Below are 25031 nucleotides of genomic sequence, written 5' to 3'. Positions count from 1 at the left end.
TATTTCACTAACAAATTAACTTACTCAAAACCAAGGGCAAGTCACCTAGTTTTGGAGTGGCTTACCAATCAAATCTTGAATTAGGCTTCCAAGCTGTTTGCTGAAATTCAATAATCTTTTGGCAAACCTAGGTAGAGTGTCAAACAAGTCTTGGCTCACTTAAGGGACATTTTATTAAACTTAGCTATTTCACTTAAATTTAGAGATTTCAGTTAATTTTATTTATATTTCACAGCGATGTTTGGTTTCATTCAAACCCAGAAGAAACATCAAGGTGTAAACTAACCTACCTAGTCTGAAATCAAGAAATATTGCTCAACACTCTAAGTCAAAACTTGAGCATTTCACAGAGTTCTAATTCTGAACCTCATGTTTTCCTTATAATCTTTTCCCCAGGACAATGTCAAATTTATATGAAGATCCTGACTGGTCTCAGAAGGATCTGGAAGTATCATTGAGTGACATTCAGAAACATGTAATCAAAAACAAGTTTTTGGCTTGTTTTTCCATGGATCGTCTGAAATACTATGTAAAGGAGCTACACCAGCGAAAACAAGAGGGGCACAATATATGTTTTACAGATCTCTGGGGACTCATTATTGAAGCCATGTTCCATGATGGGGTACTATAGAACTATTTCTCTTTTCAGAGTCTTCCTCTAAGTAGCTCATCTTCTGACAGTAGAAGTGAGGATCAACTGTTAACCCTATTGGGATATGCCCGCTCAACAAGGCTGCGGAGTTACCCACACAAATAAGTTTTATTTCTTGATTGCATCATGAATATATTAAAATAAAATGAGACCTGCTCAAAACACAGGAAAGAAACCTCACCGCCATGGAAATTCTGGAAAATCCAAAATTCTGTTTTAAGAGAAGGTTACTCAAAATGCCTTAAAAAACCCATATGCATATTGAGATTGCCTTGACAATGGGCATGCTACAAGTGGAGCTGGGATCAAGCATGTGGAGGAAATTCAAAATTGTTTGCTCAAGGGGTTCCAAAATACAGCCCTGCCCTTGGCACATGTGCAATTTTCAGGAAGTTCCACTCCTCATAAATGCTCTCCTAAAGCCATCAACCCTTCTCTCTATATCTCACCCTGCATCAGGTTGGTGGGTGGTATTGTGTATGGAGGATGAAGCATAGTATGGGGGTGGAAGTGGCTGGGCAGATAGGTAAGGAGAGCAGCTACCATACTGAAAATGATGCTAAAGAGGCCACTGCAAGTGTCCTAGCAGGCATGAATCTCTTCTCTGCCAGGAGAGGCTCACTGCAAAGCAACAGTAGGTAGGCCTGATTCTGTCTAGAGGACTGTAAATAATTTCCCCTATTTTTGAAAAATAATCAATGTGTGACTGAGGTGATCAGTGAAAATTAGCAACAGAAAGTACCAATTCACATAAATAATAATAAAAAATACAAATTTCATGGAATGACAAAACTTTTTCACATTTAACCATTTCCATCAAAACTTTTCTACATATGAAATAAACACACATACAACCCTCTCCCCAAGTTACTATTAACTATTATTTACTTATTTCACATGAGCATTTTAAAAAATCAAAATTTCAATCCCCTCCAATTAAAACACAGTAGGAGACTTTTATGATCACTGATGCAGGCAGATGTATTGTTTCTCAGTCTTTATAAAGCCCCTTACTCCTGGAGTTAAATTTAATCCACAGGAAGGCAGGCAATGTGAGCAATACCACCCTACCTCGTGGTTCCAGACTAGGGTTTGGGGAACAGTGGCACCTTCACAGGGAAATCACTTCAAGGAAGTACTGAATCAGAAAATTATGCAGCCACTCTGACACATAAGGCTCTTCTCAGCCAGCATTGCCCTCTTTTGGTCAGTACTGCATGGTGCAAGACACCCTGCCCTCTGCAATGGAAAGACATCCTTGCTACACTACAAATAAACCATGTTATTACCGGGTGGCTCTTCATTCTCAGTTAGCTGTGCTGTCATGGTGGCATTTCTGTGACATTTACCCTTTTTGGATTAAATGACTCATGCATGTGCTCAGCTGAGAATTTTTTTTAAATATATGTGGGCCCATTTTTTAAATAAACTAATGTTAAAAATGCTATTTTTCAATGATGAAATCTTAGAATTTTCCAATATACAAAAATGTGACACATTGATTTTAAACAACTTTAAGCATAGAAGTGAATTAGACTACTCATGTGCTTAACTTTAAGCACATGCTTATATGCTTTGGTGGATCAGGACCAGAGTATACAGCACATTGAAAAATCAAACCCATACAGGAGAACATGGCTGGAATCTAATAGGCATTTAATTATAATATTCCAAGCCCTGATAAAGTGATAGGTCTCTATGTAATTTAAATTTTCCTCATTTATGTATCTTGTTTCCAAACAGGAAGACCACCATAAACTCACAGATCAGCAACAAGCACTAAGTCATGGTCAGAATCCCCTGCCCATCTACCTTGCTCTCAATGTGAAGGATAAAATGAGCAATCGAGATTTTAGAGGTAATAATTATGTTCTAGAAAAATATTCTTTTCTAGTTCACATAAGGTTCATTTTAGGATTAGGCAAACTGATTAATTTAATGAAAAAATCCTCTCAATCCACTCAAAGATGGACTTATATTTCTTATTTGTTACATTTGTGTGTCTCTCTATTTCTAGTTTTACTTGGGATCAGAAGCAGAATATTATGACAGAGATTATAATCACAGGATTATCCAGCCTGCACAAAAGCAGGAAGAACCAAAAATCTCATGAGTTTTCTAGATATTTCTGGGGATGAGAAGAGAATTCACTCACCATACTAATCATTGTTGGAACCGTATTGAATAAAAGTGACAAGTTGGAAAGTATTGTAGTTCAGCAACCCGTTTGTCATGAAGAGACTGAAACCAAAATCTTATTCCATTAATAATTCAGTTTATCCAAATGGTAACAATATTTTTCTTTACCCACATTCAGGTTACTGAAGTAATGGTTTCTCTTATGACTCTTTCTTTAGAATGGATAGAGTTCACACCCTATGAGGTGGGACTTCTTAAATATGGGGCCTTTATTCGCTCTGAGAATTTTGGAAGTGAGTTCTTCATGGGTAGGCTGATGAAGAAGATCCCAGAATCCCGGATCTGCTTCTTGGAAGGTGATTTATCGTCCTGGAAAAATGTAATGTAATGTAAGATAGAATAGTCACCAAGAGTATGTCCAGACTACATCCCTTTTTTGGAAAAGGGATGTAAATTAGACGGAGCGAAATTGCTAATGAAGCGGGAATTTAAATATCCCGTGCTTCATTAGCATAAAAACGGCCGCTACTTTTTTTCGGCATGGAGCTATGTCGGAGAAAAGTGGCAGTCTAGAGGGGGATCTTTCGCTAAAGAAAGCCTTTTCCGATAGATCTCTTATGCCTCATAAAACGTAGGCCAGTGGCAGAGTTGGAATAGCTCCCTGTTTTCCTAAGCCCTAATGAGGGGAGTTATAAATTTTCATTATTTGGATAACAAATTTTTGATATTACATGAGCATATCCCGGATGAGTTTATTGAACGATGTTGGGAATATCTGGATTTGGAATAACTTGGAAATAGATCAGATAGGGCTGAAAGATGAACAACAATTAGTAGGGTGGTTAAGCACTATTTCCTAGGGAGGCTATGAAATCTCCATCATCAGAGATTTTAAGAACAGGTTAGACAAACACCTATGGGGGTGATCTAGGTAATACTTAGTGCTGCCATGAGTGTAGGGGACTGAATTTGATGACTCTTAGGCCCCTTCTAGTTCTATGATTCTATAGTAAGATTATACTGTGAGGTTACAAATCAGGGAGCATATTCTTTTTGAAAGTGCCCAGCAACAATGAAGACTTCTCTAAATAAATAATAGGTAGGGGAAAGGAGAGCAGAATCTGTATAGCAAAACCAAGCTATGCTGATCTGCTGTAAACCTGATACAAATCAGTGCTTACAACACTGGACTTTATAGGGCTATAGCACATTAATGGGTATACAACTTTATCAAACTAAGTTATAATATTACTAACTGGAGTTACCTGGTGTTGCTCGGGAAACCGGAGGAACAAAAATGTAGAAAAACAGTAGTCAATTATCTTTTTTTGAATGGTAGAAAAGTTGCACTGATTTCTATAGGGATTAACATATAGGTCCGCGTCATCCACAGAGGGCGGGGAGGTGTGACCCTGGGTGGAGGGGAGGTTACATGTGGGAGGGGTGCCCCAGTTTGTGCCTGGGGCTGCAGGTGCCGTGGGGGGCAGGGCGGGTGCCCGAGCCGTTGTGTGTGTGTGTGTGGGGGGGGGGGGGGGGTCAGGGCAGTGCGTGCCAGCATGGTTGGGGGGGAAAGAAGGTCACTTATGTAACCTTGCGGGTGGGAGGGGGTGAGTCCTGGATGACGCTGGGAGCCTCAGGTAGCAGACACGGCAGGTTACTTTTTTATTTTTACAGCTTGAACTTGGGCCCGATCGGGTCCAAAAGTACCTTAAAACCTTCTCCTGGATGAAAGGTTATCCCATGCAAAGTTTGGTTGTGGTAGCTCTTATAGTGTCCAAGTTATTAGCGCACAAACTTACAAACATTCTCCTTTATATATTAGATGAGCGCTACTACAAAGTGGGTGATAACTGGCTGGATAACCATTCTTACAGAGTAGTTATTAACAGTTAGTTAGATGCATGTTACTCTCTGTCAAATTTCTTTCATATCACAGGGATCTGGAGTAGTGTATTTTCCTTGAATCTTATGGATGCCTGGTATATTTCCTATGAGTCAGAAGAGTTCTGGTACAAATGGACTCAAGATAGAGTTATCGACATTGGTTAGTTATTTTTACATTATATTTTACTTTACTTTCCCTTAGGGTTTTTCAGGGCTGTTTCCCACCCTGGCACTCTGAGTGCAGAAGTTGGGAGTCTGCAAAAGACCTTAAATATCTTACCTCTGCTTTAAAAAAACAAAAACAAAAACCACCTCCCCAGAATCTCAGATGCACTAGCTCTGGAAGATAGACTGCCATCATCAAGTGACGTTAAGGAGCCCTGAAAAAAAAACCCAGGAAGGAACACTTGAATTCCTACCCCATACCCCAGGGGTAACCCAAGCTCTTCTGCCACAAAAGAACTTGGAAAAAGAAACAAAAGAAAACACAGAAAACAAACTGTGTCTTTGATAGCTGACCTCTCAGGCTAGGTAGGCACACAGACCTAGTACCTTCCAGGACACAAGAATCAAATCATCACCTTAAAAAGATGATTTTATTAACAACTCTTCTCTCCCCTCCTTTTCCTCCCAAGAAAAGATACCCTTAATAAAGCATACTTGGTTGCTAGGTGTTACAGAGCAACTGAGAGAAACACATTAAAACACAGATAACATAATATCTCTGGGTACAGGTTAGATAGTGAATGAGAGGGGAGAGCACATGGATTTTACAGAAAGGCTTAATCAAACAACCAAAACAAAGAAAAATACCCTGATTGCAACTAAACATACATTCCTCTCTCTCTCACGATCTGTGCTGATCTGCACTTCAAAGCCCAGTTTACTCCTATGCCCAATATTCCTTGTAGACATGATAATTCTGATTACTGCATCTTGCTCACTCCAGCCCTTAACTTAGAACTCACACAAAGAAAAAGGGCAGCAGGATTTAAATTTCAGCACTGTATCCCATTGGTTCTTCTGGCCCCCTGCCAACACTCTTAGCTACATGAGTTTAACCCTTTAGTCACCAAGTGCTGTCCAGCACTCCTTCTGTCCATCATAGGGTTATTGATTGATTGATTGTCCAAGTAATGATGTAGCAAGTCAATTCTTATGTTGCTGTGCAGCAATAATATTGATTGATTGAGAAGCAGAACCAATGAGATTTACCAGGGGATGCAAAAGTGATGCACTTGACATGGGTCCATGAAAAAAGAGGGCAAACTCTAAGAAAAATATTCTTGAAAGTATAGGAGGTGAGGTTTATTCTTCCAGAGCCAACCATTCTTCCATGTTCTCTATCTAGCCACCCATACCAAATGGGCGGCGTCTTTGTAAGTGAGATTTAATATACTCTTCTTTCCTTTGTTAGTGTTTGCTGCTTGTGAGTGGTTTTTATTTTTGATCCAACTCAGGAATTTTGGGATATGTTTCCTCATAGTTTTACTTGACATTCATTAGGGTGCCCAGAGATGTAGGACATACATTAAAATAGCAATAATAATAATAATAATAATAATAATAATAAAGCATAGATGTGCAAGATGTTTTCCAGAGATAAAAGATACTGTCCTTGCCCCCGATGAGTTTATGATGCAAGAGTCCAATTCTGCAGACATTTACTAATGAATAATATAGTGTTTGTTATTGTGGGTCATTCCATTAAAGTCAATAAATGATTCTCAATAGAAAGCACTACACTAAATAGTAAGGGCTTGCAGAATGGGGACCAAAATGTGAGAAATAGCAACCTTACAACAGATGAAGTGGAGAATGAAAAACACTGCAACAAATATTATTATGATTCATTTTAATTTTGTCCTTTTGTATTTGTAAACTGCAACTTGTTGTGTAAAGGAAGAAAGAAAGAACTTGAATTTGCTTGAGTGATAGGAAGTTAGTAAAGAGATGTATGTGAGAGAAAGAAAAAGGAACCTGGCAAAGGTGCCAAGAGATGAAAATTATTTTAAAATGCTAGCTGGGATATGGTTGGGCCAAGGAAGTTACATTATATCAGGTTAGAGAGAATTATAACATGGGCAAAGCTCTTAGCAGAGTGGACTTTGAAGAGGTTAGACAAATAAGCAACTAGATTTGTGGAGAGTCTGAATGTTAGGAGAGAAGTTGAAATGAAGGCAAACATTTATTACTATTACTATTATTAAGTATCCCCCAAATGAATCCAGATATACAAAACTTTTATCATTTTTTTCTACAGAGGAAGAACCTGTTCTACTTACAGGGTCAAGCAAGTTAAATACTCGAGTGTTCTTCCCTCCAGATAGCCTTTCAACAGTTTTTCGAGATGTTGTTATGTCGCGGCCAGCAATTTCAGAAATCCACAATTTTTTAAAGGGTTTCCAGTTACACAATAACTACATGGAAAATGAGTTTTCTAAATGGAAAGGTATGGTGATAACTTCCTATTTGAAACTACATTTTTAAGGATTGGGCTGGGGTCTGGAATTTAATTTGGTTATCGGTAGTCCCTAGTGGTAGTGAATGAAGCTACTCAAATGGTTCTGCTACTTTTAAGAAAACCTGGGTAGTAATAACATGGTGATGTGATGTGATGTCTTATAGTATGATACGAAGACTTTAATTTAAGTTTGGATATGTCCATTACCCATAAGTAACAAAGTCATGTGTAAATTATGCAGGCTATTGATATGTTATTATTGTTTATTATGCCAGATATGCCCCACATGTGCAAGAGATTGTCAAAACATTGAAGAGGCTGAATTCTCTGCCTCCAAAATAAATGCCTAGGAAACCCTTAAACTACAGCACACTAGGATATATTCTGTATATGCCATGTATGTTGCAGCTCTAGAAAGGACATTCAAATCTTCCCATACCTAAACACATCATGCCAACTTTTAAGTTAAACTTTTAAGTTAAACTTACTTTTAAGTAAGATAGCTCACAGTCCTGAAACAAATGCAGTTTTCTGCTAGTAATTTCCCTTACCTATTGATATAAAGATCCTCTTTTTAGGTTTGCTTTCGATAATGGACTTTAAAGCTGTGACATTTTTAAATATAGAAAGGCTTTTCTTGGTGCATGGCTGAATCTTGCCCCTTAGGGCTTTGGGCAAGTATAATTTTGGGGAAAAATCCACATTTAGGGGAGGAGGAACATTTCTTTGGAGGCTGATTTAAGCTTCTTAAGGGTTTTAAATGTTACAATAAGTCTCAGGGGGATGGAATAGTAGCCAGAAGGCAGACAAGACAGTTAAAGATACATCATAATTCCTATTTCACGTGGTTTTGAAATTCATTACAATTCATGCAAATGTGGATAAGTATATGTGCAGTAGTTGTAGTTGAAAAGTCGTCTTTTGCCCTTTTTACTGGTAGGTCAGATATTACTGGCTCTGGCAGTATATTTCCCATTAGAAATATAGGGAATTCTTCTTGATCCACTAATATTTCACCTACCAGTGAAAGGAAAAAGAAAACCGTGTAGTTGCTCCGAACGTACATATATCTTTGGTACTTATGTGACCTCACTCCCATAGCATCTGGACACCTCCTTATCCCCAGACACTAAGGAAGTATTATTGTCCTCATTTTTAATAGAAAGAACTGAGACACAGAAAAGCCAAGTGACCTGGCAAGGTCATACAGGAAGTCTGTGATAGAGCGGGGAATTGAACTCTGGTTTTCTGTGTCCCAGCATAGAACCGCCTTGTCTGCAGAAAGCAGACAGAAAGAATTGTTTTATGCTCCCCAAAAAGATGGTTGCTGCTGGTCAGTTATGCAAAACACAGAATGAGAAAACATAGATGTGAAGAACAAAAAGATTGAGCTACAGTTGCATAAAACTGTCTGAAATCAAAAGGGGAGGTGAATTCTCTTTCTCTAACTCTTTACTGGAGCCAGTGTAGTAGTACACCCACCCTTGCAATGATGCACACTCTTGACAAGAAGTGTTTTTCTGACAGACTGTGAGCTTGACTGTCACCCCAACCAGCTGACAGGAGCAGCAAATCACCTCGCTCTGATAGATACTGCTTTTGCCTTTGAAACCAGTTACCCGCCGCTTATGAGGCCGGAGAGGAAAGTGGACCTCATCCTGCATTTCAACTACAGTTCAGGATCACAGATAATGGTCAGACATATGCCTTTTTCTTCAGTAATATACCCCCTTGACCTGTCAGAATTGTTAATGCTCTACTCCCAAATACTTACAGAGAAAGTTGTTTCTAAGAGGAATAAATGTGTACGGTCAGTCATGTGAATCCTTGTTTTACTGTGTGCTCACAATAAAAGTCACTACGTAGGCCAAGATCCACAAAAGGACTTAGGTGTCTAACTGACGAGGGTTGCCAGATGGTTTAACCAAAAATACCGAATACCTCCCTCCCCCCCCAAAAAAAAACACAGGGGAAAAAATTCTGTTGAGGGGAAAAAAGGGGGGAAGACCAAAGTTGTTGAGCAAAAAAATACCCCAAGAATTATTAAGCAAAAATAAAATAAAACAGCATGGCCCCTTTAAGTGCGAGAGGGGAGCAGTTGAGCAGTAAGACCCAGGGAAGGCATTGCTTCCCTTTGCTTCAGGTCCTTAGGCTTTTTGCTGGCAGCCATCTTGTTTTCTTGATCAAGCACACCCAGGTAATCAGGAGGCCCGGGGACGGGGAGGCCAAGGGGCAACGGTAGGGGGGGAAGCCAGGGGTTGGGCCCAGTTGCCAAGTGTGTTGTAGGGTTGCCAGGTGTCTGGTATTTTCACCTCCTGGCAGGGAAAAAAAACCCATAAAATACCAGACATTTTAGGTGTCCGGTATTTTCTGAATTTTTTACCCGACAGGAGGTGAAAATACCGGACTGTCCGGGTCAATACCGGACACCTGGCAACCCTATAACTGACTTTATGTGCCTAACTCAAAAATTTAGGCACCACTGAGATCCTCAAAACCCCTGCTCAGATGCCATCTAAACTTGCAGGCACCTAAAACACCGGCATTGTTTTTGTAAAAATCTCCTCAAAGTCTAAGTTTATGCCACTGGGTATGTGCACTGCTTGCTGCCCCAGCTGGGTGCTTGGAGGCCTATTTCATGTCCAAGCCTCAGTGGGATCCTCAAACCAGGCGAAACTATGGGTTACCATGCCAATCTCATGAGAGGGGTCCAAACCAGTAGGCATTCTGTAAGCATGCTCAACTTCTTGCAAAACAGTAGGGGGAAGGGACGGAGGCAGTCTCCCCTTGATCCTTAAGTCCAGGATCTAGGGCACTCACCTAATAGGTTTCGGGCTTCCTACTTTTTTCCACATTAGGATGAGGGGGGAATTGAATTGTGGTCTCCCGCATTCTGTGTGAATGCCCCAGCTATAAGAGTGGCAGCTGCTGCTGCTCCTTCCAGCATCTTCACTGGGAATTAGGCATCTTTTGAAGCCTTTCTGACAAGGAATGGCTTAATTGTTTGACTTCAGGAGAAGTTTTACAGCTTTGGATCCCAAGTAGAGATAGGTGCCTTGCTCTGGCATTAATTTAGATGCATAAAACCCAAGAGGGGCGGGTCTTAAAACAGCCCCCTTTCATCATCATCCATTATTGGCTGGTTTAGGCATTTCCTTGACTAGCATACTAGCTTTTGTGGATCCTATTCTCAGGTGTGTATTTCTCTCCCATTCATTGTACAGGAAATTTGAGTGCCAAATGCAGGGCTTGGGATTCCACTGGGTAACTAGGTACCTTAATATTTATGGTAGAGATGGTATACAAATTTCTGGACTGGGCAAAAATGTCTATCACTTGTCAACACATGTATTATGGGTGTGTATGGCAAAAATCATTCTGTCCGTTTTGGGATTATCCCAATGTGAAAGATTTTAAACTTGACTCTTGAGGGGGTGTGATGGAGTGGAGTGAGGTGAGAGTACTTTGCCTAGTTTTGAATAAATTCAATTTAGAAATAATGAAATTATAAATACTTGAGAATTGCATGTGCCACCACAGATATAGGTGTGCACTACCATAATAAACATGCTTTCACGCACATTTTAATGTGTGGGAAACTGCACATTTAGTTATGCACACCAGTAATCATTTGAGTTTTTGAATCTTATGGCCAGATATTCAAATACATGCAAAGATAGTTTGAATGTCTGATCAGATATATAAATGCCATTACTTGTGTGTCTCATCTTGGGTACTGGACTTCCAAATAATTTGGTGTTTTTTTTTCTCTGATTAGACATTTAGAGAAACCCAAAATATGTTGTCAGCTGAATAACTGTAGGTCTGGCTGAAGAAGTAGTTAAATGCATTGGTTTTTTCAAAATCTTGCTTTAAAAACAGGAAGTTTGCTACAGAAAGATAACTTCAATTTGATGTAATGTTATACTATGGTTGACTTTTTAGAGCTTGATTGGGTAACCATTACCAAGATGAGCTTCAATGGGAGTATACATGCGAGTAAGCACCCATCCCCATGAGTAATGCTTGCACAATTAGTTTCTTAATATGCAGTTCTTTTGTCACAAAAATCTTAACTTGTCCACATAATAATATACCAACCCATGGTTCCTCACACTCTGAGGGACTCCAGTGTAGTATACAAACTCACATGCAAACAAAACATAGGGATCACTTCACCAGCTCCTGACATGGAAGCATAACTCTGGCAAGAAGGGGGATGTGGGAACTAAAGATAACTGGGAGTTATACACTATCACCCTTACTCATGGGCTGTGTCTAGATTGGCATGATTTTCCGGAAATGCTTTTAACGGAAAAGTTTTCCGTTAAAGGCATTTTCGGAACACAGCGTCTAGATTGGCACGGACGCTTTTCCGCAAAAGCACTTTTTGCGGAAAAGTGTCCGTGCCAATCTTGACACGTTTTTGCGCAAAAAAGGCCCGATCACCATTTTCACGATCGGGGCTTTTTTGCGGAAAACAAATCTGAGCTGTCTACACTGACCCTTTTGCGCAAAAGCTTTGCACAAAAGGGACTTTTGCCTGAACGGGAGCAGAATAGTATTTCCGCAAGAAGCATTGATTTCTTACAGTAGGAAGTCAGTGCTTTTGCGGAAATTCAAGCAGCCGGTGTAGACAGCTGGCAAGTTTTTCCGGAAAAGTGGCTGATTTTCCGGAAAAACTGGCCAGTCTAGACACAGCCATGTTGTTTAGTGACTTACTCCAGGGCTGTGTCTAGACTGGCATGATTTTCCGGAAATGCTTTTAACAGAAAAGTTTTCCATTAAAAGCATTTTTGGAACAGAGCGTCTAGATTGTCACGGACGCTTTTCCACAAAAGCACTTTTTGCGGAAAAGCGTCCATGGCCAATCTAGACACGCTTTTGTGCAAAAAAGCCCCGATCACCATTTTCGCGATCGGGGCTTTTTTGCGGAAAACAAATCCCAGCTGTCTACACTGGCCGTTTTGCACAAAAGTTTTGCGCAAAGTGGACTTTTGCCCAAACGGTAGGAAGTCAGTGCTTTTGCGGAAATTCAAGTGGCCAGTGTAGACAGCTGGCAAGTTTTTCCGGAAAAGCGGCTGATTTTCTGGAAAAACTGGCCAGTCTAGACATAGCCCATAAGTATTCCAACTGAAGTCAATCTCTTAGCTAAATTGTGGCCTTAATTTTGTCATTGGTTTCTGAGGTTTTGTTTTTCTCTCTGTGATTATCCAGCCTTTGATAAAAGCCTCTAAGTACTTCTCAGAGCAGGGAATCCCTTTCCCCAAAATTGTGCCAGGTGAAGAAGAAGCAATAAATCCAAAGGAGTGCTACCTAGTTGGAGACAAAGAAGGCCCAGAAACACCTGTAGTGCTTCTCTTTCCACTAGTGAATGACACCTTCAGAAACTACAAAGCACCCGGTAAGTTAGCAGCAGCCAATTATTTTATTAAAGTCAACATGATGAGGCTATCCATTCTCTGTATTCCTCCTTTTAATTTCATTATAATAAACCTATATTGACTGGGTGCCTGTAAAAGACTTTACTTTTAGATTCCTCACTTAAGTCCAAAGACAACTCAATGATGGATTGTGGGTATGTCTGCACTGTGGCTGGCCTATGAAACTCAGTACAGATGTTTGGGCTTGGGCGTCTGCACTGTCATTTTATAGTCCCAGAGCCCAAGGCCTACAATGTAGTGATGACAGTCTGAGAAAATAACTTTGACAGTTGTGAATGATTTCAGTTCACTTCAATTGGTTATTGACTCTGAAACCTTAAACTGACTGTTTAAAATATCAACTTTAACAACTTGACTGCTGATCATTTTTAATAGATATGTCTACCTAATGAACTTATTTCAGATTCTCAAACTGGTGACCAAAGCTGTTCCCTACCCAACTGCTAAAACCTCCTGCTTCTCCCAGGACATTTTCTACCATACAGTTATTCATTATTAGTACAAAAATCTGTCCCACATTGTAAATGGAAAATCTGAGGACATCATATAATAAATTGAATTTAATATCAAAATGAACAATATGAGGGTTCTATACCAATTTATGAATTGTTTTTGTATTTAAAAATTAAAATAATCTCATTTCTTAAATTATGCTGCTATGTAATTTCCAGTCTAGCATGTCAAAATGCCATGGAATTTAGGCCTCTTAGTACAGAGTTTAGATGTAGCTTGTCACAAAGCACATGAGGCCTTATGATTAACAGCTATCTGATTTCACTGGGGAGAAGTCTGGCCTGTGACTATGTATACATGGCCAATACGACATTGGACCATAATAATATGTCAATAATAAACCTAATTGCTATTTCCCTCTAGGTGTGGAACGCAGTCCCTCAGAGATGGCAGAAGGTGAAATTGATGTTGCTGATGTCAATGGTCCATATAATGTAAATAACCTGAAATATTCAGAGGAAAATTTTGACAAACTGACAAAACTGAGTTACTACAATGTCCAGAATAACAAAGACTTGATTTTTCAGGCCTTGCGTATAGCTGTGGAACGGAAAAAACAACAGAGGAAATAGTCTCAAACTTTATACTCCTCTGTGATGATATATCCATCTTTTCTATCGTTGGGAAGGATCCCAGCATTCTATTGATTGTCCAGCATTATGGAATACAATACAAAAAAATCCATTGGTTGATATTATTGAAGAAAAAGGAACTGAATCAGAAAGTGATGGAAATCCAAAGAATGCTAAAAAAAGCCACTCTGTCTGTAACAGGAAAAATTAATATCTGCCTGTCAGAAATGGAAATAAACAGGAAAGCTCTTTCATAATTCATTAATTTGCTTCGCTTGTTAACACTTTGCAGATGGGCCAAGGACTGAATCGATGTTGAGACTGACCTATGCTGTCACTTCTAGAAGTGGCCTTTCCAAGTCAAGGTTCAGGCAGGTTGGCAAGGAAATGTGAAATAGCTTGCATTATCATTGTTTGTGCTCTACCTATTCTGACATTTAAAAGAGGACTCCACTACCAGGACTGGAAGTCCAGAATCTTTAAAGAGAACAGAATCAGTTTTTAAATAAAATAATGTACTAGGATTTCTATATAAATATGTAGAAATGTGAAGTAAAGTTTTTCATAATAAAATATTGTGTTGGATTCTAAGTAGTAATAATGAGATTTTTTTTAAACAACCTCCTTTTTCTATTAGCAGAATAATTACTGCAAATAACTGAGTCTGTATTCACAACTAGCAAAGAGTCTACTACCATTGGTTTTAAGCATCAGAGTTCAGTATCAGAACTGAATATGACCTTTCCTAATGTTTTGGATATTTTGAATTTGGGATTCCAATTTAGGCTCATCTCTACTAAGACAATTCCATATAAATTTCCTAAGGTGAAATTAATTTTGAAGAAACATATCAGAGCTTTAGTTTTTAACTCTTGTTATTGAAACTCAGATCACTACAAACTTGATTTTAATTTAACACAGTATTGGGCTGTAGGAAAATCCTTAATTTTTTAAAGAAACACTCCTAAATTCTTTTGCAACGACTTCCTGTTCCTACAGACTCTACTAGGACTAGAAGAGAGGAAGCCCAATCCAGCAGATATTAGGAGATTGTTATAAATGGGGAATAGCCCCTGATCTGTTTGCTAAAAGCAGTCTTGCTCACCCCAGTGTTAATCTACTCTTCTTTGGACAGAAGTTCTGATGCTGCAGACTTCCCATGATCTGCAAAAAGGAATAGTGTCCTCCACAAATTCCTGTTGGTCCTCAGGATCAGGGCTTTTATCTAAGGAGGGAATAAATGTGTGTCAACTCTTCCTCTTGGCTTCACAGTCCGAGAAAGACTAGAATTCTACTGAGTGCAGGAAAGAGGGAAGGGAAATGTGGCTGGGCAGGAAGCTTGATGAGCAGAAAACCAAAAGAAGAACTGTTTCCCTAACCTTCCTGTTGGTTTTTAGACACCATGAAGGGCTCACTTGAAGTGATAAGCCAAAGGCCTAGTGAGGGTGTTATGCGCCCAGGCACAAAGGCAAAATTTGCTTCCCCCTCCCCCCGCCGCTGCTGCCATGTGGCAGGGCCCCAAACCTGGTGCACAGCTGAGCCAGACCCTTGGAGGAGGGGGGGAGATTGTACCATATCTTCCCCTCCCCCTCCAGTTTGGGGTCAGGGCCCAGCATGCACTAATCCGCCGGCAGAGATGGAGGAGGGTCGGGCTGGGGTCAGAGAGGAGGCTACAGCCAGCAGTAGCTGGTGGAGGAGAAGCAGGCAAGCCGAGGGATGACAGGGGGAGCTCGGGAGGGGGGGCTAAATTGGTGCCCCCCTAGCACGGCGCCCAGGGGCAACTGCCCTCCTCCGCCCCACCTCACTATGCCACTTTGATGAGCCCCTTTCCCAGATCTTGTGCAGATGCATGAGTAACATTTTTTGAATGAGAGACCAGCTTACAGTTTTCCTCTCTGGAACTCCGAGGGTGCATCTAGACAGCACCCTACTGTCAGAATAAGTTACATAATTTGCATAGTGCAAATTGCATAGCTTATTCAGAGTCTTAAATTGAAAGAACTTATTTTGAAAGGTGGCACTGTGTAGACAGCGCCACATTTCAAAATAAGGCACTATTTCAAGAAATCCCTTAACCCTCATAGAACAAGGGTTACAGGGACACCAGAATAGCACACCTGCTATTTCGGAAAATAGCGGGTGCTTTTAAAGACATGGAACAGTATCCCGAAATAGCAACGCAGTCTAAATTTACCCTGAGTTTTGGGGGGGGGGGTAACAAAATAAATCTTTATACTGGAAATCAGTTGCAATCTTAACTAAGAAGCAGGTCAATGAAGTTTAATAAACACAAAAATGGAACCTCCTGAAGGCTCCACGCAGAGGTATCATAAATAATAAAAACTTGGAATTTCAGAATTATTTGAAAATGTACTGATATTATGCATGGTTAAAAGATATTGCTATTCCTGATATCAGAAATATATAACATGATTCTGCAAACTCTTTCTCCCACATGTGTGATTACTGACTTTTCCAGGATTATGTGTAGGTGTATACACAGAAAGAATCTTTTTAGGGTTGGATCAACTGATAAGAGGAACACAACGCAGCCTGAATGCATTAGAGCAGGATTTGGGGGCCACTGACCCACAGAAAAACCAGATGGGCGGCTGCACACAAATGAAAGAGCAAAAAAAAAAAAAAAAAAAAAAAACCCCCAACAACAAAATCCCTCACTGATGTGGTCCATGACCTAGAAGGAGAAAGATACTCCCCACATTCCTCTCATACACCACAGCCTAAGGGGGCCCAAACTAGTAGATTTTTGTGTGCTCCAGAATCCTGAGATTTAGGGACTGGATCCAGGCAAGCCAGGGGATGCATCCGGCCCCCAAGCCTTAGGTTCCTTAGAATTGATAGCCCTCTCCCATGATATGTTGCCTTCTATTAGTTTGTTGCACTATAGACACACTATAAGGTTATTTTTATATCTGCTATCTTAATGAGCTCTTAAGTAATTCACAGATATTGGCTGGAAGAAATAATAGTGACTACAATGTGTTTAAATTCAACACCTTCAGGAAGCAGTCATCAAAAATGAGAAACATGAAACCAAATTTAAGAAAGGGGAAACAAAACTTAAGAAATGTTTTTTTTTAAAGAAGAGGAAGCCAGTCAAGAAGACCTTAAATCAAAAGTGATGCAATTTAAAATATTTAGACTCAGCATGGAAGTTTCTTAAACACACCATAAGAGAGTTGTAAATGGCTTGCATAGCCTTTGACAAAATATGGAACAGAAACACAAACTAAATCAGAATGGAAAAAGCAAGAGGTTATTTGAGCCCAACAGCTATTCTTTGAATTGAGAGGAGAGGAAATTCATTCCTACCAAAGCCAAAAGATGAGAGCTTAAAATGTCTCACAAGGGTAGACATAACAAAAAACAGGACTATGTAGCACTTTAAAGACTGACAAGATGGTTTAATGTGGGGAGTGTCTTTCTCCTTCTCAGGGTGTGTCTAGACTACAGGGTTTTGTCGACAAAAGTGGACATTTGTCAACAAAACTAAATCTGCATCTACACTACCACTGAGTTCTGTCGACATAACGTCAACAGAACTCAGCAGTTTTGTCGACGCTGGTAAACCTCATTTTACGAGGAATAACGCCTTTTGTCGACAGAGTTCTGTCGACAGAAGGCATTATTGCATCTAAACTGTCCTTTGCGTCTACACTGCCATGTCGACAAAGCAGCTTGTTTTGTCGACAGAACTGAATGTAGTCTAGACGCTCTTTGTCAACAGAAGCCTGTAGTCTAGTTGTACCCTCAGTTAGGGACCACATCAGTGAGGGATTTTGTTGTTGTTGTTGTTTGTTTGGGGTTTTTTTTGCTCTCTCATTTGTGTGCAGCCCCCCATCTGGTTTTTCTGTGGGTCAGTGGCCCCCAAACCCTGCTCTAATGCATTCAGGCAAGATGGCGATGAGCTTTCGTGGGCCAGACCCACTTCCTCATATCAAATAGTGGAAGAAAATTGTCACAACCATATATATATATGGTCTATATCAGTGGTCCCCAACGTGGTGCCCGCGGGTGCCATGGTGCCTGCCGGGCCATTTATGCGTGCCCGTGGAGCAATCTAGGCTGGCCTCGCCCCCGGGCATGTGGCAAGCACCAGCCCCAGGCGTATGGGTGGCCCCTGCCCGGGGTTGCAATACATGCCAGTGCTGGCCCTGGCCCCGGGTGTGTGACACAAGGCGCCTGAGCAGCCCCTGCCTGGGGTCGTGGCACATACCGGTGCCGGCCCCGGGTGGCCCCTGCCTGGGGTCATGGCACATGCCGCTGCCGGCCCTGGCCCCGGATGCGCAGCACATGCTGGTGCCAGCACCGGGCACATGGCGCATGCTTAGCTCCGCCCCCAGGCATGTGGCCTGTGAGCAGCCCCACCCCCGGACGCGCGGCGTGTGAGCGGTGCCCGGCAGCCCCAAAACATTGGGGACCAGTGATATAAATGGTTGTGACAATTTTCTTCCACTATTTGATCTGAGGAAGTGGGTCTGGCCCACGAAAGCTCATCACCTAATAAACCATCTTGTCAGTCTTTAAAGTGCTACATAGTCCTGTTTTTTGTTTCAGCTACACCAGACTAACATGGCTACATTTCTGTCACAAGGGCAGTCATGTTAGTTTGTATCTGCAAAAACAATGAGGAGTCCTGGGGCACAGATTTATTTGGGCATAAGCTTTTGTGGTTTTGTGAGTAAAAAAAACCCTTTGTCAGATGCCTGGATAAAATAGGTGGGTTTTTTTTATGAGAGTTTCCAGTTTGAGAACATTCTTGATCTCCTGATTAGGTGGTTCTTCAGTTTCTTTGAGGGTGTGTGGTACAATCTAGCACTATAGTTTGTGAAGTATATTGATTGTAATGGATTTTTCATCTTCAGTCCATTGGGTATGATGTCCATCTTGGCACTTGGAAAGGAAGATGTCTGTCTCTGTCTAAAACAAAAAAGCAGTCATGTAGCACTTTAAAGACTAACATGATAGTTTATTAGGTGATGAGCTTTCGCATGAGTTTCTTCCTGAAATTGATGGATTTCCACTTCATATGCTAAATTCAGTGCCTTGCAGAGTAAACTCTGGTAGTCAATAAGCAAGAAGCTGAGAATGACAGGAGATGATGGGTCACTTGATGATTAGTTGTTCTTTTCTTTCCTCTGGCCCCTGGTGTTGGCCACTATCAGTGAAAGGATACTGGGCTTGATGGACCTTTGGTCTTACTCAGTATGGCCATTCTTATGTTCCAAGATGGAAAATAGGAGGTTTAAGTGGGATTTTGAAAAGTAAGTACCAACCAATTTTTGTTTGTAGCTATGTTGGACTACCAAGCACTAATTAAGGAGGTGAAGGACGTTGCAGAGAAGCTCAATCACTTTGTATAAGCCTTCACTATATAGGATATACTCTGTAAAACCAAATATGGATGTAGCTTTGGCAAGATCTTGGTCAGTCACATAGATCTACCCCCAAAGTTTTATCTTTTTAGATAGGCTGCCAGGCTATTTATTTATTCCTTTTACCTGATAAATTTCTGTCCAATTCAATAGGATTTTTAAAGCAATTAGGCGATTTAGACACACAGCTTCTTTTAAATTGTATTTCAAAACTAAAGGAATTTGTCTAAATCCAGTAGGCTGCTTTGAAAACCATAGTGCATTGGAACTGAGAGTTATCAGATAACAGGGATAAATACATGTGTAATTTTAAGTGACCATGTCTTATTAATGTCATAATTTACATCTATTAGACCAACTCCACTGCAAAATGTCAATAATATCAATATGATATGAAATTTGGCTGTCTTTAGAAAGGAAAATGATGTTAATTCAGTGAAACGTTATATTAGGCATGGACTTCTCAGATAAAGGATGACTGCATCTGCTATATTGAGAAGATAAACCTTTGAGAATTTAAGAGGAAAATGGTCAAAACTTTGCCAGTCCAGGTTATCAGGAACCATATTTTTATAGTGGATTAGGAGGAACACATAGTTTGTGACCAAAACTTTGCTGGATCTAGTGAGACCCAGGTATGTATAACACTTTAGCACTAGATCTGTGCTGAAACCGTAAGTTTTTCTGAGCATGTAGGTGTGGCAACATGTTTAGTTTATTTGAGGATTCGGGTTTAAAAACTGGTAGGAGATAGCAATTTCTAGATTGTGGATGTGTGTCTTTACCCTGCTTTTGAGGAGTGAGGCACTGGGGGCTGGATTTCTACAATAGCTAGAGTTAGCAGCCCCTTTTTTCTATTTAGTAGAAGGTAGAGATGAAGAAAGTAGGATGAAGGGGTTGGATGTTTGTGTGGTGCCAGTTTTAACAGTGTCTGGCTCAGAGCTGGTGCAGCCTCTCTATTCAGACAGTACAGTTGGGGGAAATGATGGAGTTCCGCGTGGTTTCGTGCTCAGGGGATCAGATGGGGGGTGTGACTAGACTTGATCTGTGTTGACGGGGACACGCCGAGGTCCGGGCTCCCCACGCCGAGGGTTACTCTGGCGGCTTCCCCAGCGGGGCGGAGAGAGGGCCTGCCGGGAGCGATAGGGTTGGGCTAGGGCAGGCCGCGCTCTCCCGCCCCCAGGGCGGTGCTACGGAGGGAGGGCCCGGGCCGGCGTGGCGTTGCAAGCTGCCGGGCAGTCAGTCGGTCGGTCGGTCGGTCAGTGCGGCGCTGCCTGGAGCGGGCGGGCGGGCGGCGGCGGGGTCGGGATGTTCAGCTGGCTGGGGAAGGAGGCGGGCGGGCGCGAGCGGGCAGGTGACCCGGTGCAGACGGTGACCGGGGGGCTGAAGGAGCTGTACGCGCGGCGGCTGCACCCGCTCGAGGACTATTACCGCTTCCATGACTTCCACTCGCCCGCGCTGGAGGAGGCCGACTTCGACAACAAGCCCATGGTGTTGCTGGTGGGGCAGTACAGCACGGGCAAGACCACCTTCATCCGGTAAGTACCCCCCTTCCTCGGGTAATTACCCCCTCTCCGGTTAATACCCCCCCCCCCATTGCCTGCGCGTCTTCCTCCAGTAAATCCACCCCCCCGGACTCCGGTAAATACCCCCATTGCCCCGCCCTCATCTAATAAATACCCCTCTGCCCACTTAAGTGACTGTTCCTTGCCTCAGCCCAGTAGAGGCCCCTTGGTACAGCCCTTCATAGTGTAAATTACCCCATTGAGGATTAAAGTTTCCCTTTCCTTCCTCATGGGTACTTTCCAGGGCCTACGAATAGATGTGTAGTTGCCCCCATACCTAAGCTTTCATACCATAAAGGCTTGAGCATCTAGTTATATATACTCCCTTAGCCCTCCTGCAAGCACACAGTTTCATACAGGAAATATCCCGTAACTACCTGCACTTGCAAGCACCATAGTAGTGCTCCCCTCTATCACTTTACTTTCATACAGTATCTGTTCCACATCTCTACTGAGCCTGCACCTCCATTTTCATATGATAATTTCCACACTTGGTAAATACCTCCTTGGCCCTTCTGCCTACCTGTTAATCTTCTATCTGCCCCCTGCACTTCTATAAGAAAATACCCTTTCATGTGGTTTTGGTAAGTACCACTGTCCAACCTGAACAAACCTTCCATTTTCACACTGCAACACTCCTACTTTCCTTGAACTGTGACAAGTCTCTGAGTAAATGCCAGGAGAATTGAAAGGCCTGTCACTAAAATTAAGACTATAACCTGGATGGCTGAGTCAGAACAAGCCCCCAGCTTGTGGTGTTATGAAAGAGCAAGTGAAAACGGCTCCACTGGGGACAGGTGGAACAAGTTTGCTTGGATGGAGGCAGGGTTGCAAAATGTGGAGTATGTCAAGTACATATTTTAAAAGTACTTTTAAAAGAAAATAAAAACATAACATGTATTAACTGCCTATTCTATCTTAAAGTCATGGAGCTACTAGCACTGGTGTAATGAGTGAGTTAGGACCTTTTAATCTGTTGATGTGCAGATTATCAGTCTAAATCTTGCTTTATTGTAGAGTAACGTTTTTCTAAAAGTATGCAAAATATGATATTTAAGTTTAATGCACATTTTTTATTTTTTTCAGCACTCTGTGGTTTTGTTTTTACGTTCCTGTTTAGAGATGTTATTTCATGTTTTCTTATACTGATGGGAAGGAATATGCCTTATTTTCCATGTACTGAATTATTTTTCTAGTTTCTTTCAGTGAACACTGTGAGTTTATATAATGTATAACTGTACCAGCAATCAGTTGTAAAAAAACAGGGGTGTTGATTAATCATTTAACTCATGTGGTTACTTCAAAATTAATCGTGATTAAAAGTTAATTATGATCCATTGTTTCACAGTGCAATTAAACACTAATTAAAACTTATGAAATTTTTTGGATTTTTTTTTACATTTTCAAATACAGTAAATCTGCGCTATTTGGAACTTAAGCATCCAGAAAACTGTAGAAACCGGCAAATTTCTGACACCGGGAAAAGCCAAAAAAAGAAAAAGAAAGAAACTGGCCCTTAAGTGTTGGGCCGCTCCTCAGACAAACATGCAGCACATACCGGGGGGAGGGGCAAATGGCAGCTGGAAGCAAGCAACAAACATCGCGGCTCCTGGCACCCTGGCAGACCAGCCCCCACACAGCCCCCGCCTCTTGTCCCCGGCAGGCCACCCTCTCCATCTCCTCCTGCCCCCTGGCCTCCTCACCAAGACACATCCCATCCTCCCGCAGCTCGTGACCCTCTCTCCCGCCCCCCAGCAGGCCACATCCTGGCCCTCGCACAGCTCCCGTGCCTCCCCATAGGCCCCGCATGGCTCCCACCCTCCCCCCTCAGATAACCGGAATTTTTAGATTACTGGTACTCCCAAATCCCCGGGTATGCCGGATAACACAGCTTATATTGTATATTGATTTTTTCGTTACAACACAGAATACACAATGTACAGTGCTTACTTTATATATTTGTCATATAATTTGCACGGTAAACATGATAAAAATTAGTATTTTTCAGTTCCTTATACAAGTACTATAGTGCTGTCTCTTAAAGTGAAAGTGTATCTCACAAATGTAGAATTTTGTTACGTAACTGCTCTCAAAAACAAAACAATATAAAGCTGTAGAGCCTACAAGTCTACTCAGTCTTACTTCTTGTTCAGACATTTGCTAAGACAAATGGATTTGTTTACATTTATGGGAGATACTGGTGCCTACTTTTTATTTACAATGTCACCTGAAAATGAAAACGTATTCTCATGGCACTTTTATAATGCTATATAAATGTATACCCTTTCATCCTTCTGCCACAATTTGAGAGGACATGCCAAGAAAGCTCATTAAAAAAGTTAATTAAATGTGTTGACTGAGCTCATTGGGGGAGACTTGTATGTCTCATATTTTACCTGCATTCTGCCATATATTTCATGTTACAGGAGTCTCAGATGATGATCAAGTACATATTCATTTTCATAGACTTCATAGAATACTAGAACTGGAAAGAACCTTGAGAGATCATCAAGTCCAGTTCCCTGCCCTCACGACAGGACCAAGCACCATCTATATCATCCCTGATACATGTCTGTCTAACCTGCTCTTAAATATCTCCAATAATGGAAATTCCACAACCTCCCTAGGCAATTTATTCCAGTGTTTAACCACCTTGACAGTTAGGAACTTTTTCCTAATGTCCAACCTAAACCTTCCTTGCTGCAGTTTAAGCCCATTGCTTTTTTTTATCAGAGGCCGAGGAGAACAATTTCCCCCTCTCCTCCCTGTGACATCTTTTTAGATAACTGAAAACTGCTCTCTCTCTCAGTCTTCTGTTTTCCAAACTAAACAAGCCCTTCCCTCATAGCTCATGTTTTCTAGACTTTAATCATTTTTGTTTCTCTTCTCTGGACCTTCTCCAATTTTTTCACATCTTTCTTGAAATGTGGTGCCCAGAACTTGACACAATACTCTAATTGAGGCCTAATCAGAACACTTTTGCTGAAGAGTTGACAAAACCCAAAGAAGGTATCAATGTGAGATTTCTAAAAATAGCTACAGCACTAAATGGAAGGTTAAAGAATCTGAAATGCTGTTCAGAATCTGAGAGGGACAGGGTGTGGAGCATGCTTTCAGAAGTCTTCAGCGAGCAACACTCCAATGCGGAAGCTACAGCACCCAAACCACCAAAAAGGAAAATCAAACTTCTGCTGGTGGCATCGGAGTCAGATGGTAAAAATGAACATGCATTGGTCATTATTGAGCAGAACCCATCATCAGCATGCTTGTCCTCTGGAATGGTTGTTGAAGCATGGAGGGATATATGAATCTTCAGTGCATCTGGCATATAAATATCTTGTGATGCCTGCCACAACAATACCATGCAAACACCTGATCTCACTTTCAAGTGACATTGTAAACAAGAAGTAGGGATTTAAAAACTATTTAAAAATATTAACCGTATAATTGATGGAAATTACATCCATTACACAGTTAAACAGGCCCTGCCGGCTGCTGCCAGCCCTGCTGACTGTCAGCTGCCTGCCCATACTCCCTAGCAGAGTTTAAATGGTAACAGGATCCGATAAGCATCAGCTTATCGGTTAACCAGATAAACTCTTGCATCCCTAACAAGACATGAATAGCATTATTTCCTACAAATTATAACCAAGGTTTTTTGAGTAATTGGCTAAACAAAAAGTAGGTTAGAGACGACATGTGGGGCCCAAAAGTTTTACATTGTTTTATCTTTGAATGCAGTTATTTTTTTGTACATAATTCTACATTTGTAAGCTTAACTTCCATGATAGAGATTGCACTACAGTACTTGAATTAGGGGAATAGAAAATAATATTTTGTTTTTACAGTGCAAATATTTATCATAAAATAATGTAAAATGAGTACTATACACTTTGTATTCTCTTGTAATTGAAATCAGTATATTTGAAAAGTAAAAAACATCCAAAATATTTAAATAAATGGTATCAATTATTAACAGCACAATTAATTCTGACTAATTTTTTTAATTGTTTGATAACCTTACTAAAAAAAACCTAAAAGCTGTTTAGCTATAGTATTAGTTTTGGCTTTGCATTGACAAGCAAGATCTAGATTTGGGAGTGACCTTTGTATTTCTGTTTCCGTGGCTAGTATATTTAATCATTTCAGACTGCTCAGAGAGGTAGCACATGTACATTAAGTTAACTAAAATAGAAGTCAAATAAAATAATGTATAACACATTTTCTAGTGACTAAAATTTAACATTAGCAATCTTTACGTAAGTGGTTTTCTTACTCACATCACATTACTGACATCCCCAGGGCAAGAGAATGCAACTGTCACATGCTCACAAGGTCCTGTTCCCTAGTGATGGGAGCTAAAATATTTTTACACTCCTTTTATTTTTCAAAGTCCATTCTC

General features: G+C 40.9%; 2 protein-coding genes across 2 annotated transcripts in view; both read left to right on the top strand.

Annotated features, from left to right (window-relative positions):
* The window catches only part of LOC102452248 (cytosolic phospholipase A2 epsilon), a 43895-nt gene extending 29641 nt beyond the window's left edge, over positions 1-14254 (top strand). Inside the window, 9 exon segments of the mRNA XM_006130365.5 lie at positions 397-622; positions 2396-2510; positions 3010-3147; positions 4728-4835; positions 6939-7127; positions 8667-8833; positions 12357-12543; positions 13460-13662; positions 13664-14254. Coding sequence (XP_006130427.4) covers positions 397-622; positions 2396-2510; positions 3010-3147; positions 4728-4835; positions 6939-7127; positions 8667-8833; positions 12357-12543; positions 13460-13662; positions 13664-13693 — 1363 coding nt within the window. The 3' untranslated portion in view covers positions 13694-14254.
* Positions 14255-20097: 5843 nt separating this feature from the next.
* EHD4 (EH domain containing 4) overlaps positions 20098-25031 on the top strand; it is a 64624-nt gene continuing 59690 nt past the window's right edge. The window contains exon 1 of the mRNA XM_075927200.2: positions 20098-20602. Within this exon, the coding sequence (XP_075783315.1) occupies positions 20373-20602 (230 nt within the window). The 5' untranslated portion in view covers positions 20098-20372. The remainder of the gene's footprint in view (positions 20603-25031) is intronic.

Source organism: Pelodiscus sinensis, chromosome 5 (assembly GCF_052426305.1).
Source record: "Pelodiscus sinensis isolate ZL-2025 chromosome 5, ASM5242630v1, whole genome shotgun sequence".
NCBI lineage: Eukaryota > Metazoa > Chordata > Testudines > Trionychidae > Pelodiscus > Pelodiscus sinensis.
The sequence above is the reverse complement of the archived record's forward strand: the minus strand, read 5'-3'. Positions and strand labels throughout refer to the sequence as shown.